The sequence below is a fragment of the Rattus norvegicus genome, chromosome 7, assembly GCF_021556685.1.
Source record: "Rattus norvegicus strain SHRSP/BbbUtx chromosome 7, alternate assembly SHRSP_T2T, whole genome shotgun sequence".
Lineage (NCBI taxonomy): Eukaryota > Metazoa > Chordata > Mammalia > Rodentia > Muridae > Rattus > Rattus norvegicus.
In genome coordinates this window covers 140,889,190-140,903,177 of record NC_141540.1, presented here as the reverse complement: position 1 = coordinate 140,903,177, position 13,988 = coordinate 140,889,190, and the positions used below count along the sequence as shown (strand labels likewise).

The following is a 13,988-nucleotide window of genomic DNA, read 5'->3' as shown; positions in this document are numbered from 1 at the left end:
AAAGAGGAGCTCAAATTCTCTGGCTGTACTGGGAGCTCGTGACTTTGGCTAGACTGGCCAGCCTGCAAGCCGCTGGGATCTTTCCTGTCTCTGCCTCTAGTGCCTGGGCTATACTCCATGGGTGCTGCGGAACCTGTGATCCAGTGCCTGGGTTATACTCCATGGTGCTGCAGCACAGCAAGTACTGAGAAATCTCCCCAGTACCTTGCTCTTCTGGCTTTTTTGTTGTTGGTGTTATCTGAGGCAGGACACATATGTTGTCCAAACTGATCTTGAACTTACAATCTTCTTACCTCAGCCCCTCAAATGCTATCAAACCAATCAGCCTCAACCATGCTTAATTCTTTATTTTAAAAGATTTATCGGGCTGGAGAGATGGCTCAGCGGTTAAGAGCACCCGACTGCTCTTCCAGAGGTTATGAGTTCAATTCCCAGCAACCACATGGTGGCTCACAACCATCTGTAAAGAGATCCGATGCCCTCTTCTGGTGTATCTGAAGACAGCTACAGTGTGTACTTATATATAATAAATAAATAAATCTTTAAAAAAAAAGATTTATCTATTTATTTTATGTATATGAGTACATTGTCACTGTCTTCAGACACACCAGAAGAGGGCATCAGATCCCATTACAGATGGTTGTGAGCCACCATGTGGTTGCTGGGAATTGAACTCAGGACCTGTGAAAGAGCAGCCAGTGCTCTTAACTGCTTGAACAATGGTATATCTAATGACTGTTTCAATTTCTATTCCTCATTAGAGTTATTATCTTTACAGAGGACTTAAAATTTTATTGTATTGAATGAGAATGGCCCCTACAAGCTCCTCTGCTTGAATACTTGGTCCCTAGTTGGTAGAATTGTTTGGGAAGGAATGGGAGGTGTGGCTTTGTTGGAGGAGGTGTCCCTAGGGGTTGGAGGTGTGTCCCTGGGGATGGGTTTCATTAACATCATTCCCAGGGAGCTCTCTGCCTCATGATTATGCCTCAAGATATGAACTCTCAGCTTCTGCTCTAGCGCCACAAGGGTCATGGAGTCAACCTCTGCCACTGTCCATCTGATGTAATCAATTATAATGAGATAAAGTATTTCTCAATGCAGAATAGGGGTACATCAACTGCTGCCATTTGGTTCTGTATCTCCAAAAGTATTTCTACATGTGATATGAAATGTGAGAGAAAAGTTACCCCCTCACTTTCCCCCCCACCCCTCCACGCCTTTGGGGGACTTGAACTAGGGTAGGATTGGAGTCACAGCATCAGGTCCAAGAATACCAAGTCACCCATCTGTCCCTCATGAGAACCCTTGCCCCGACACTGGTGTCCAAGGACATACTCCCAGTTACTCTAGCCAAGATTCCTATTGATAGGAACACAGCAGCCCTCATAACAGAATGGGACAGTTCAACAACGCAGAATTCATCTTGTTCTCTGATAAGGAGTCACTTCCAAAGTTCAGTTCCTGCACGAAGCTGACTCTGGGTTTCTAGGCCAGAAGTCATGGAAGCTGAGTACTGTTTTCCAGCACTAATGTTTGGACTTCACAGGGTGAGTGACAATAATATACCCTTGTGGTGAGCTGAACATGCTTGGTCATGGGAAGTGGCCCTAGAAGGCCGTGTGGCCTTGCTGGAAGGAGTGTCACTGTGGGGTGGGCTTAGAGGCGCCTATTGTCAAGCTCCACCCAGTGTGGAAGAGACCCTCCCTGACTGCTTGCAGAACAGTCTCCTATTGGCTCTCTGTGGATCAAGATGTCAAACTGTCAGCTTCTTCTCTAGCATCATGTCTGCCTGGGTGTTACCATGCTTCCCACTGTGACGATAATGGACTGAACTTCTGAAACTGTAAGCCAGCCCCAATTAAATATTGTCCTTTATAAGAATTGCCTTGGTCAGGGGTTGGGGATTTGGCTCAGTGGTAGAGCGCTTGCCTAGGAAGCGCAAGGCCCTGGGTTTGGTCCCCAGCTCCGGAAAAAAAAAAAAAAAAAAAAAAGAATTGCCTTGGTCATGGTGTCTCTTAACAGCAAGGAAACCCTAAGTAAGACAGGAGTTGGTGGCAGGGGCTGGGCTATTGCTATGATGGGCCTGACCATGCTTTTCTTTGGAGATATGTGGACCTGGGGAATTTGGAAAGCAGTGGGACCTTTAAGTGGGGTTCAATGGTCTATCCTAGTAGGAACATGGAAGACATTGGTGCCGAGGGTTATTTCAGCTGTAGGGACCTGTAGGGAGCGGCGCGGTAAAACAAAGATGGTGCCAACATCCAGTCCCGTCTGGTAGTAAACGACTTATCGTGCATGTGCAGGCTTATCCCCTTGCCAGGGCAGCTATAGGATAATGAGGTGATCCGGCGCCCTCCTGTGGTGAACAACGGTACTGCATGCATGGGTTTTACACCTGGCATCAGTTGGCCAGGATGTTAATATGCTAATGAGGAATTCATGCTCCGCCAATCCCTGAAGGACAATTAGCATAGCCTCAGCCTGCTGTGTATATAAGGCGAGCGCTTTTGCCGCTCGAGGTCCCCATATCAGCAAAGAGGTGGTCCTGCAATAAAGGCTGTTGAGAAGAATCCAACCGTGTTGCGTCTTCCTTGCCGGCCGAGGTGGGCGCAACAACTGGTGGCCCGTACGCAGACCCGAGGACATTCTTGTGGATTCAGAACTCTTCAAATTCAGGACGGCGACGTCAGTAAATTCCCAGATTGAGACAATAAGGTTCCCGGTTTTGGGACGAGGGTTAAGTTCTCGGATTGAGACAATAAGGTTCCCGGTTTGGGGACGAGGGTTAAGTTCTCGGATTGAGACTATAAGGTTCCCGGTTTTGAGACGAGGGTTAAGTTCTCGGATTGAGACTATAAGGTTCTCGGTTTTGGGACAAATTGCACAGTTTCTGCTGCCGCAGCCACTGCTGCAGCCATATCCCTTACCTCTGTAGTACAGACTGCGGCAGCTGTAAGTAATCTATCTGCAGCTGTAAGTAATCTATCCGCAGGTGTTGCAGAAGCTTTAGATGTTCAGGGTAATATTAATAGTCAGTTGAAAACGGGAATTTTGCTGCTGTATCAAAGGGTCGATTTGCTCCAGGAACAAGCGGATATTATGATGGGTGTGACTTTGAGTTTTATGGTTATATTATTACTCTGGGAGAGAGTACAAGATACAAGGTTTTCTGGTTTCAGACTAAGGAACACAGTATTTTGGGAGAAAGATTTTGTCTTTGTGTTTTTAAAAGGTGTGATTAGGCTCTGGAAACCTCACAGAGTCATACTGATCAGATTTGATAGAGGTAGACCGCCTGAAAAATTTATTCAGGAGAATCAAACAAAAAGATATCTCAATTCTAAACTTTTGTCTTGAGAATTGTACAGAGTGTGCCTACTTGGATTCCTGGTCTCAAGGACTTTCAGCTGGGACCAGTCAGGACACATCAGCTACAGCATTCATTTCATTTTTCCTACCCCCTACCCCCAAGGACATCTCAACACCCATGTACAGCTTGATGGAGTTAATGCAATTGGGTTGTGAGTGGAAATATTCAGGACTGTGTTTCACTTCCATACCATTTGTGAATGTCAGTCATGCTGCTCAGTTATCCGTAATACATCTCAGTATTTTACAGGAATTTGGTCTCAACACGTTGATGGACTAGTCCAGGAATTGAGACAATCCATCGTCCATATCAACTCCACTTGAGTGGATGGTCACCGTGGAAGTGGTGGGAAAGGGGAAATCCTACCTCTCTGCTGACTCCTATTGGAATCTGGGTCCCTTCGGTGGGACACCATCTAGTTCTTTTCCTCTGTGTCTATTGTCTGTCCTTGGTGCACCAAGCTGTCCATGTATGTCAATTTATGTCTGGGTTTTGCTTCTCATTGCTTGAATGTTTTGTGTTTCATGTTTAAAAGGAAAGGTTAAAATTTTAAATGCTGGTTGATTCACCCATTGATGTAGCTTTAACTCCTTTCAAGAAAGGAACAAATAAATAAAAAGTTTCAATTGGCTTTTGGAGCCTGCATCTGTAGCTAGAAGCCTAAGTCGGCTGGGTAAGCTCCCCAGGGGGGCTAGCTAAATGTTTATACTAGCCGATCATAAAGACACCAGGAGCTTCACAGCTTCTAAGGTAATGGAACTGATGGCTGTTTCTCTTAGAAAAATCTTTGACTGTAATTATTGGACTCAACAGGTGACAAGGTGTTTCTCTTAAAACTACAGCTAGAAAAAGTAAAAATGGTGATTGATTTATGTTTTACTGTTAAGAACTCTTCCCTGCCCTGCCTTTGGTTGCGTAGAGCCACATTTCAATATTCAGTATAATATAAGCTCTAATGTGAACAATGTACCCATTTGGCATCTGGCTTTCTATTAGCTAATCAAAGGATAGATTTAATTAAAGAACAAATTGAAGCACTGTATCATATGACGCAGCTGTCCTGCGTTTCCTCCTTTAGAGGTTTATGCATTATTCCTTTGCGAGCTAACTTTTCTCAGCATTCTCAACAGAGCAAAGAAATTTCGAATTACCTGAAAGAAAACTGGTCCATGAAAGCAGAGCAACTATCAAGACAATTGCTGATGCAGATTGCTGTCCTCAACAGCACTAGGTTGGACCCCATCACAGTTGAAGATTTTACCTCATGGGTTACCAATGCTTTCTCCCTTTTTAAAGAGTGGGCGGGCATGTTTGCCTGGGGAGCTATTGTCCTCCTGGGATGCCGAGTAGGTCTCTGGCTTATTGGCCGTTTAAAAAGAGAACATGCCAGACACAAAGTGGTTGTTTACCAGGCTATGACCACCATTGAAAATGGTGCTTCCCCCAACATATGGCTGGCCTCTTTGAAAGATTAAGAGTTCGCTCTAGATCATTTTTGTCACTGTCATGTGGAGTCGTTGTATCCAGAGACGGGCAACTTTCCTCGAGCTCAGACCAACCTAAGACACGGGGCCCGGTGGCGTTAGGGTGTAACCCAACGACGGGTAATGCTGAGTCATCGCCAGGAACGACCTAAGACAGGAGCAATGACAAGATTGATGTGACACCCAGATCTAGACCAGTAATTTTATTAAACAAAAAAGGGGGAGATATAGGGAGCGGCACGGTAAAACAAAGATGGCACCGACATCCAGTCCCGTCTGGTAGTAAACGACTTATCGCGCATGCGCAGGCTTGTCCCCTTGCCAGGGTGGCCGTAGGATAATGAGGTGATCCGGCGCCCTCCTGTGGCGAACAACGGTACTGCGCATGCGCAGGTTTTGCACCTGGCATCAGTTGGCCAGGATGTTAATATGCTAATGAGGGATTCATGCTCCGCCAATCCCTGAAGGATAATTAGCATAGCCTCAGCCTGCTGTGTATATAAGGCGAGCGCTTTTGCCGCTCGAGGTCCCCGTATCAGCAAAGAGGTGGTCCTGCAATAAAGGCTGTTGAGAAGAATCCGACCGTGTTGTGTCTTCCTTGCCGGCCAAGGTGGGCGCAACAGGGACCTAGCTCAAGAGGTTACAGAGGAGAAGAATGTTAGTTTTGTGATAGTCTGGTGAAGAATGTGGCTGCTCTCTGCCCTTGCCTGAGGAGTCTGGCTAAGGTGAAGAGAGATAGATTAACTGTATTATTAGCACAGGAAACCTCAGAACAGCCTGGTACAAATTCGGCTGTGTGATTACTAAAGTTCACTCTTATAAAGAGCACTTTTATGAAAAGGAGCAAGCTGAGAAAGGAAAAATACAGAATGTACGGTACAAGTATTAAAGGGGGACCAGGAAGTGGAACAAAATTGAATCTTGTGTCCAAGGAGATCCCTCTGAGATAAGCTGACTGTGTTGAACAGGAGGTCGCTACATCTAGGCATTACTATGACCAGATCACAGTTTTCATTTGGACGTAAGAGATAGAATTATTATCAAAGTGACAAGGGATGGACTGTGACAGCTATTCTTGCTTGTCTGGAATAAACTACAATCCAGACATGAAAGGCATACCTGTGATTTGGATCTTGAAACTGGAAGACACAGGCTTCTTGAGGAAGTTTTAGGCATAGTGCTACAGGTCTTTAATCCCAAAACACAGAGGTAAGCAGACCTCTGAGTTCAAGACCAGGCTGGTACAGAGCAAGTTCCAGGTAGAGGAAAGCTCAGATACAGGCATGGTGGAGCACACCATTAATCTCAGCACTCAGGAGACCCGCAGATCTTTGAGTTCAAGATCCATCTACAGAGCAAGCTCCAGGACAGCGAAGCTAAGGCATGAAAGAGTTGGAAAACAGAAAGCTAGTGATGACTTAATAGAACAAGAGGCCCATGTTCCAGTCACAGCAAGGAGCAGAACTTGGCAGCTTCAGCCATGGAACTGACTTTAGAGTCAAGAGTAGAAGGGGTTACTGCGACAGTTGATGCTGGTCAGCTGGAGCTAAGAAGTTGACGGTTATTAAGAAGAGACAAGCATCACTGAGGTGAAATCTGGGAAGTGTTTTCTGAGAACAGAGAAGAAGCTGTGTTCTAGATAAAGTCAAGATTGTACCTCATGCTGCAGCTGTACTGTAGGTGGTAATATATGAGTCATCCAGGTGGTACTGGTTTTGAAAACATAAAAGGGTCATGAAGAGCAACTGAAGGTTGGCACAGTGAGAGGAAATGGAAGACCACTAGGAAGGTATTGCCCCAGACGCGATTGATGGTCTAGGACTGAAGGGGTCATGCAAAGAATTTGAGGCTTGGCACCATGAAGAGAGCCTGTGAGAGACTATTGGTGAAGCCTGGTTGCAGTGGAAGACCCCAGCGTATTGGAGTTGCCAGGACCATGGGGTGACCACCAAGAGCACAGAGACAAGGGAGTGGATCAACCTGAGCTTAGAGAGTGCTGCAGAGGGCAGAGCTGGAGAAGTTACCCAAGCTCCTTGGAGGATCCCAGAAGAGCATGTGTGGATCCCAGAAGAGCATGTGTGGATCCCAGACAGGAACAAGGAGCTGTAAGGTTGAAGTTGCCTTGGAGGCACCAAGATGTCAGAGATGTCAGAGCTGTGGGCTGTCTGCTGAGGAAAGCTGCTAACAGGGAGTGGAAGCAGCCAAGAGAGATGCGGTGAACAAAGATGGAAGGCGTTGGAGATAGGAAGAGCGCTCTGACATCAGACATGGAGATGCAGGGTTTGGAATGCGCCCGGCTGATTTCTGCTCTCTCTTTGGTCCAGTTAATGGTAATTGTGATATTGGAAGCATGTGATTTGTTTTTTTCTTTTGGTTTTTCTAGGGGATGACATTTAAGTGACGGCATGAATCTCAGAAGAGGTGTTGCTTGGTCAGAAGAGGTTGTTGAGACTGTTCTACAGACTACGGAGACTTCTGAAGTTGGACTAAGTGTCTGTTGCATTATGTTATAGCTAGGTATGGCCCTCATACCTGTGGGTCCCAGGGAGGGCAATGTGGTGGTTTTAATATGCTGGACCCATGGGAAGTGGCACTATTAGTAGGTGTGGCCTTGTTGAAGTAGGTGTGGCCTGGTTGGAGAGGAATGTCACTGTGGGGGAGGGCTTGGAAGCCCCTATGCTCAAGCTCTACCCAGGAAGAGACCCTCCTCCTGGCTGCCTATGGAAATCAGTCTCCTTCTGGCTCTCTGTGGATCAAGATATAGAACTGTCAGCTCCTTCTCCAGCACCATGCTATGATAATAATGGATGGAATCTCTGAACCTGTAAGCCTATCCCAATTAAATGTTGTCCTTTATAAGAGTTACCTTGATTATGGTGTCTCTTCATAGCAATAAAACCCTGACTAAGATAACCCTTTGTTTTATTGCTGGTGTGTCTAATTTCTCAAAAGACTAACATCAAAGGCATTGTTAGATTGACTTACTATTAGATCACCTTCCGCTGTAAGCATCACCTAAGTGTTTTCTGTAGCTGGGAACATATCACACACAGTTAGAAAGGTGTATCACTCACTCCTTAATGGTCAGAAAAAAGAGAAACTTTGTTTGTTTGTCTGTCTGTCGAGTTTGTGTAGTCCTGGCTGTGCTGGAACTTTGTAGACCAAAGTGTCTTTACGCCTCTCTGCGGTCCAAGTGATGAGATTAAGGGTGTGTGTTTTATTGCCAAGTGACAAAGAGATAATATTAAGCAAAATGTTTAAGGTCCCTTGGGCTAAGCACTAAGAACAGGTCTGAGAATCTAAACTCTGTAGAGAAGGGCCAGAGACGGCTGGCCAATTAAAATCACTGGCTACTGTTCTAGGAAACCCAGATTCCATTTCCACCACCAACACATCAACTCACAATGGTCTGTAACTCCAGTTCCAGGCAGCCCAACGCCGTTCTCTGGCCTTCACAGACAGTAGGCACATGATCTACACACATACATTCAAGCAAACTCCCTAACATAAAATAAACAAACCCTGAAAACAATAAGCTCTTACGTTCTACCTGAAACATTAGCAGAAAGGCTGGAACCATGACTGAAAGGTCACAGGTGCCAAAGCCTGTGCCAAGTAAAAACTTTTATTCAGTCACACCTACCAGCATTAAATTATCAACCCTTTCTGAGCACCCACCACTTCCCTCTGTCCACTCTACACCCAGACCGCACCCCCCACCACTTCACTCTGAATCACAAGTTTTACTAAACATCCCATACACTCTTGAGCTACTCTGCATGTGGCATGCCGTACAACCCTTCTCATCACCAGAGAAGGAGGTAGAAGTTCCTCTCCCATCCTCTCCCATCAGCAGTGGCTGTTGGTTTCAGGACGGCCAGAATCCCCCAGTGTGTGAGTTTTCGTGGCTCTGCGGTTGAACAACTCCCAGTGTGTTGAAAAGAACAGTCTTCGCCTGCATGCTCTGCTCGCTCGCCTTTTCACTATGGCGATGTCGCAGCACTCTCTCAGCTTTTCATAGCTCTGGAGATTTCTTTTTAAGGTTGGGACGGGCTTTAAAAACCATGGCATTCTGTGCTGTGAGGGGTGGCTCCCTGACCTCACTGGAGGCGATGTAATAAGCGCTGCCTCAGTACCCCAGGCACCTAGGGCTTTCATCCCGGAGATGCCAAACCCAGGACAGGGAACAACCCAAGTCAGAGCCAGAGACCAAGAAGAGTAAGGGGGCGGCAAAGAAAACTGTCCTGCATGAGGGCCCTCCGGATCAGAAAACCTCACAGTGGCCAATCCGCCACACTCAGATAAGCTCCTGGGAAGTGGGTGGGCTTCCAGCCTGCATTCAAAAGAAAGGTTTGGACTGTGTGAAGGAAGAAACACCAGACATTTTGTGCCTTCAAGAGACCAAATGCTCAAAGAACAAACTCCTGGCTGAACTGCAGGAGCTGCCTGGACTCACCCGTCAGTACTGGTCAGCTCCATCAGACACAGAAGCATACAGTGGTGTGGGCCTACTCTCCACCAGTGCCCACTCAAAGTCCCTTCTGGCATTTATAGGTGAGGCAGAACATGATCAGGAAGACCGGTGATTGTGGCTGAACTGGCCTCCTGTGTAATAACCTATGTTCCCAACGCAGGCAGGAGTTTGGTAAGACTGGAGTACCAGCAGTGCTGGGATGAAGCCTTTTGCAAGTTTCTAAAGGACTTGGCTTCCTGAAAACCTCTGGTACTGTGTGGGAATCTCAATGTGACTCATGAAGAAATCTACCTTTGTAACCCCAAAGGAAACAAAAAGAATGCTGATTTTACTCCCCAGGAGCGCCAGGGCTTTGGGGAATTGCTACAGGCGGTACCACTGGCTGACAACCTCCGGCATCTCCACCCCAACACAGTCTACGCTTAGACTTTCTGGACTACATGATGGATGCCCACCCAAGAACATCAGTTGGCACCTTGATTAGTTTTTGCTATCCTACTCTTTTTTTTACCTGCATTATGACAGCAAGATTTGGTCCAAGGTTCTTGACAGTGACCACTGTCCCATCACCCTTTGCCTAGCATGGTGACACCCTCCTCAGGTAGCTTCATGCCTGGGAAATAGCCTCCACTCCCCCACAGAAGTCCGGTGTGTTCTCTCTTCTTCAGGTTTTTGGTTTTGTATGTGTTCCCTTCTATTTTAAACATCAAACCAAACTTTCCTTTAAACAATCCAAGTGAAATAAAAGGCCCTACTTTCAACTTTAAAAAAAACCTATCATTTATTTTATGTGCCTGGGTGTTTTGCTACATCATTCATGTGTGTGCCCCTGGGAGCCCTAGCCCTGGGACTGGAGTTACACAGTTGTGAGCCACCATGTGGTTGCTGGGAATCGAACCTGGCTCTTCTAGAAGAGCAACAAGTGCTCTTAACCACTGAGGCATCTCTCCAGACCTTCAGGGATTAAAAAAAAGAAAAGATAGATGTGTGTGTGTGTGTGTGTGTGTGTGTGTGTGTGTGTGTGTGTGTGTTCCAAACCAGGTCCTCTGCAGGAGCAGTAAATGCTTGTAGCCCCTGAGCCATGGAGGTTCTTTTAACAATCACCTTTCTCCCCTCTTTCCTGGCCTTTCTCTGGCTGATTTCCTCCCTCCTACAAGTCCCAGTGAGATAAATGCCATTCTGACAATTCAGTTATTAAGCCTGCCCTGCATTTCCAAATACTTGCTTCACAGACTACGCTTTCTAAGAGCTGGAGAATTCTGAAAGCATGTTTCAACACGACAAGGCCTAGAGATCACAAAAGTCAAAACTTTACATCCCCTAATAGGTTCACCAAGCCCTTTTCAATATGCAATTATCTTGGACACAGAGTGTAAAGAATCATCTCCTTGGTCCTTCAACCCTTTATCATAATCTATTAACAGACATGTCAAGAAAGAAAGAAAGCCAGGGGAGAAAACAAAATCTCCCAGAAGTCTAGAAATAATTTTAAGTGCCCAAACCATTCTGCTTTGGTCAGAGCACTGCTGAGCTGGAGTAAACCTCAAAAGGTAACAGCAATACCTAGGAAATCAGGGCTGCCTGGCCACAGACAAGACCTGGATGAATTTAGCAGGTGCTAGACAAAGCTGAAGGAACGAACGCAACTTCTTGGCTTAAGGGAAAGCAGCACAGCAAACGTGAGGGGCACTCAGGAAACAGTTCACACTGCCCAGGACACATGGTTCACACTGCCCAGGACACATGGTTCACACTGCCCAGGACACGTGGTTCACACTGCCCAGGACACGTGGTTCACACTGCCCAGGACACGTGGTTCACACTGCCCAGGACACGTGGTTCACACTGCCCAGGACACATGGCTCACACTGCCCAGAACACGTGGTTCACACTGCCCAGGACACATGGTTCACACTGCCCAGGACACGTGGTTCACACTGCCCAGGACACAAGGCTCATTCACACTGCCCAGGACACAAGGCTCATTCACACTGCCCAGGACACATGATTCACACTGCCCAGGACACATGGTTCACACTGCCCAGGACACATAGTTCACCCTACTCAGGATACACAATTCATATTACAGGCAGGAAAAATGATCATTCCTTCTTACCTGATCGGTATCTCTCATCTCTTGCACCTCCAGAACGTGAACGGTGGTACTTGGAAGGAGCAGAAGTCTGAGCTGCTGTGGGAGCGGGAGTCTGGTTTCTTTCTTTTTGTCCTGTGGAATCAGTTTCTGAAAGAGGAAGTTTGGAAGATGGTTATCCAATGGGAGGTGATACGTTCTGAACACTTTGAGCATTCTTACAACAGCTGAAAGGAGTTCTCATGCACCATCTATAGTAAATAGAGGTTAAGGTGAAGGCCTCAGGTCTTATAGCTGTAGCTGTCAACAGTCTGATAGCAAAGGAACGGTAAGACAATAAATGTGTAAAAAGGCATCCTTGAAACTGGCTCACCAAACAGTTAAACCAAACCTAACAAGGTTGTGTGCTTTTGCTGTTTGGTTTGGGTTTTGGGCTTTTTTGCCCCACCCCAACCCCCACAGTGCTGAGGATCAAACTTAGGCCTCACACAATCAAGGTACTGTTCCACCATCGAGCTACATCCGCAAGTCTAGATTACTGTATTTCAGAGAACCAGGGGACGGGGAGGCTCTTTAGGACACATCTAGAGTTGTTCTTAACAGTTCCTGGTGCTGAAATTTTCACTTAAAGTTCATTAACTAAGCAGAGCATGATACAGCTGTGGACTGATACAGCCGGTCCTGTCTAATGCGCTCAGAGTGTTACATAATACAGCACAGAAGAAATCCCAAAATGACTATGCACAGTTCAGGTGAGCTGCAGTCCCCGTGGGCTCGCCTGGTCTCAGGCCCTGTGACACTGCACACAGACAGAGATTTTAAGTGTCTAAGGTTGTAAACTGGCCTTTGGTCATACACATTCTCAATAATCCACCTAAGAGCTGCATATCTTTCTAAGTTTAGCTTTTCAAGACAAGGTTTCTCTGTGTACCCCTGACTGTCTTGGAACACAGTCACAGAGATCTGCCAGACTCTGCCTCCTGAGTGCTGGGATTATGGCACCAACCAGCACCTGGCTGTCTGAAATTCCTCAACAGGCATCGGCAGACTGTGGCTCCTGGCCTACTATGCCTATCATTTGGATTTTGTTTTGTTTTGAGACAGGGTCTGCATAGCCCAGACTTGTCTAGAATCTGTAATTCTCTCATCTCAGCCTTTTCATCAGTGCTACCACCAAACCAAGCTACACTGATCTTTCTTTCCTTTGCTTTTTGAGAGTCTCATGTCTTCACGGCGTGAACCTGCTGTGGCATTCTGATCTTTCTAGGATTAGAGTGTATGCTACCATGGTGACTCACAATCTGTTATCACAAACAGACGTATTGGGACATAAGGTGTGGTGGTTTGTATATGCTTGGCCCAGGGAGGGCACTATTTGGAGAAGGTGTGGCCTTGTTGGAGTAGGTGTGTCACTGTGGGCATGGGCTTTAAGACCCTCATCCTAGGGGCTGGGGATTTAGCTCAGTGGTAGAGCGCTTACCTAGGAAGCGCAAGGCCCTGGGTTCGGTCCCCAGCTCCGGAAAAAAAAAAAAAAAAAAAAAAAAAAAGACCCTCATCCTAGCTGCCTGGAAGCCAGTCTTCTCCTATAGACTTTCAGATGAAGATGTAGAACTCTCAGCTCCTCCTGCACCATGCCTGCCTTGATGATAATGGACTGAACCTCTGAACCTGTAAGCCAGCCCTGATTAAATGTTATCCTTATAAGAGTTGCCTTGGTCATGGTGTCTGTTCACAGCAGTAAACCCTGACTAAGACACAGGAGTCTAAGGCTGTTTTCATGCTGCCCAGGCAGAACTGAGTAGCTATAACAGAGAGTATAAGTTGTTGAAGCCTAAAAGACCATCTGGCTCTGTACAGAAAACCTTTTCCAACACCTAACCCACAATAATAAAGTCAACATTTAAATCTCTGTTTGTGACTGAAATACCTACAAGTTTCATTTCATTTCTCATACTGTGAAATCAGCCTGCAAAGCCAGTCCTCCTGGCCCTTTAAGGGAGGAGGGAGACACCAGCGCTGGCTGAAAGCTGCAGAGCTTGGCAGACTCTAGGCCGCCTACCTCTGCTGGTTCTCAAACAAAAGGCTACAAGCGGACTACAGGAAATCCCCCAAGACCTTTAAAAAGGAAAGTGATGGGGGATCAGAGGCAGTTAGGTCAGGAGTATCACGTGCTTTGGGATTCAGAGTTAGATAAGGAGGGAGACACCCAACGCTAATCCCAAGCACCACACTGCTCTTCGTGGAAAAGGCTGCAAAAGCCTCTTGCCTGAGAAAGTACTTGGAATACAGTCCAACCAACTCTAAACAGAGAACAGAAAATAGAAAGCAGCTATTCTTACTTTTACAGTCAGATGACAGACACAGGAAGGAAATCGCATTCGCATGCATGAGCTGCTCTGTAAATGTGCACAGGGAAGATGGTTTCAGGTGCCACATGTGTCCTTAAAACAGGCTCCTATTGGCTTGGAGGATTCTGTTTAAGTTGTACTGTTTGTTTCTCTTTTTCTTTTTTTGAGGGGCCATATAAAACTACAATTGTATTATCTACTGCTGGCTATTTTACTGATC

General features: G+C 46.3%; 1 protein-coding gene and 1 pseudogene across 8 annotated transcripts in view; one reads left to right on the top strand and one right to left on the bottom strand.

The window, feature by feature from the left end:
• Dip2b (Dip2 acetate--CoA ligase B) overlaps positions 1-13,988 on the bottom strand; it is a 177,211-nt gene that overhangs the window by 73,582 nt on the left and 89,641 nt on the right. For all 8 annotated transcript variants that reach the window (XR_015623956.1, XM_087556848.1, XM_087556844.1 and 5 more), the window contains 1 exon segment: positions 11,445-11,570. Coding sequence is in view for 7 of the 8 variants with exons in the window: in XM_087556848.1 (XP_087412974.1) it covers positions 11,445-11,570 (126 nt within the window). In the remaining variant the exon portion in view is untranslated.
• Apex1-ps1 (apurinic/apyrimidinic endodeoxyribonuclease 1, pseudogene 1) lies at positions 8,641-9,917 on the top strand (annotated as a pseudogene).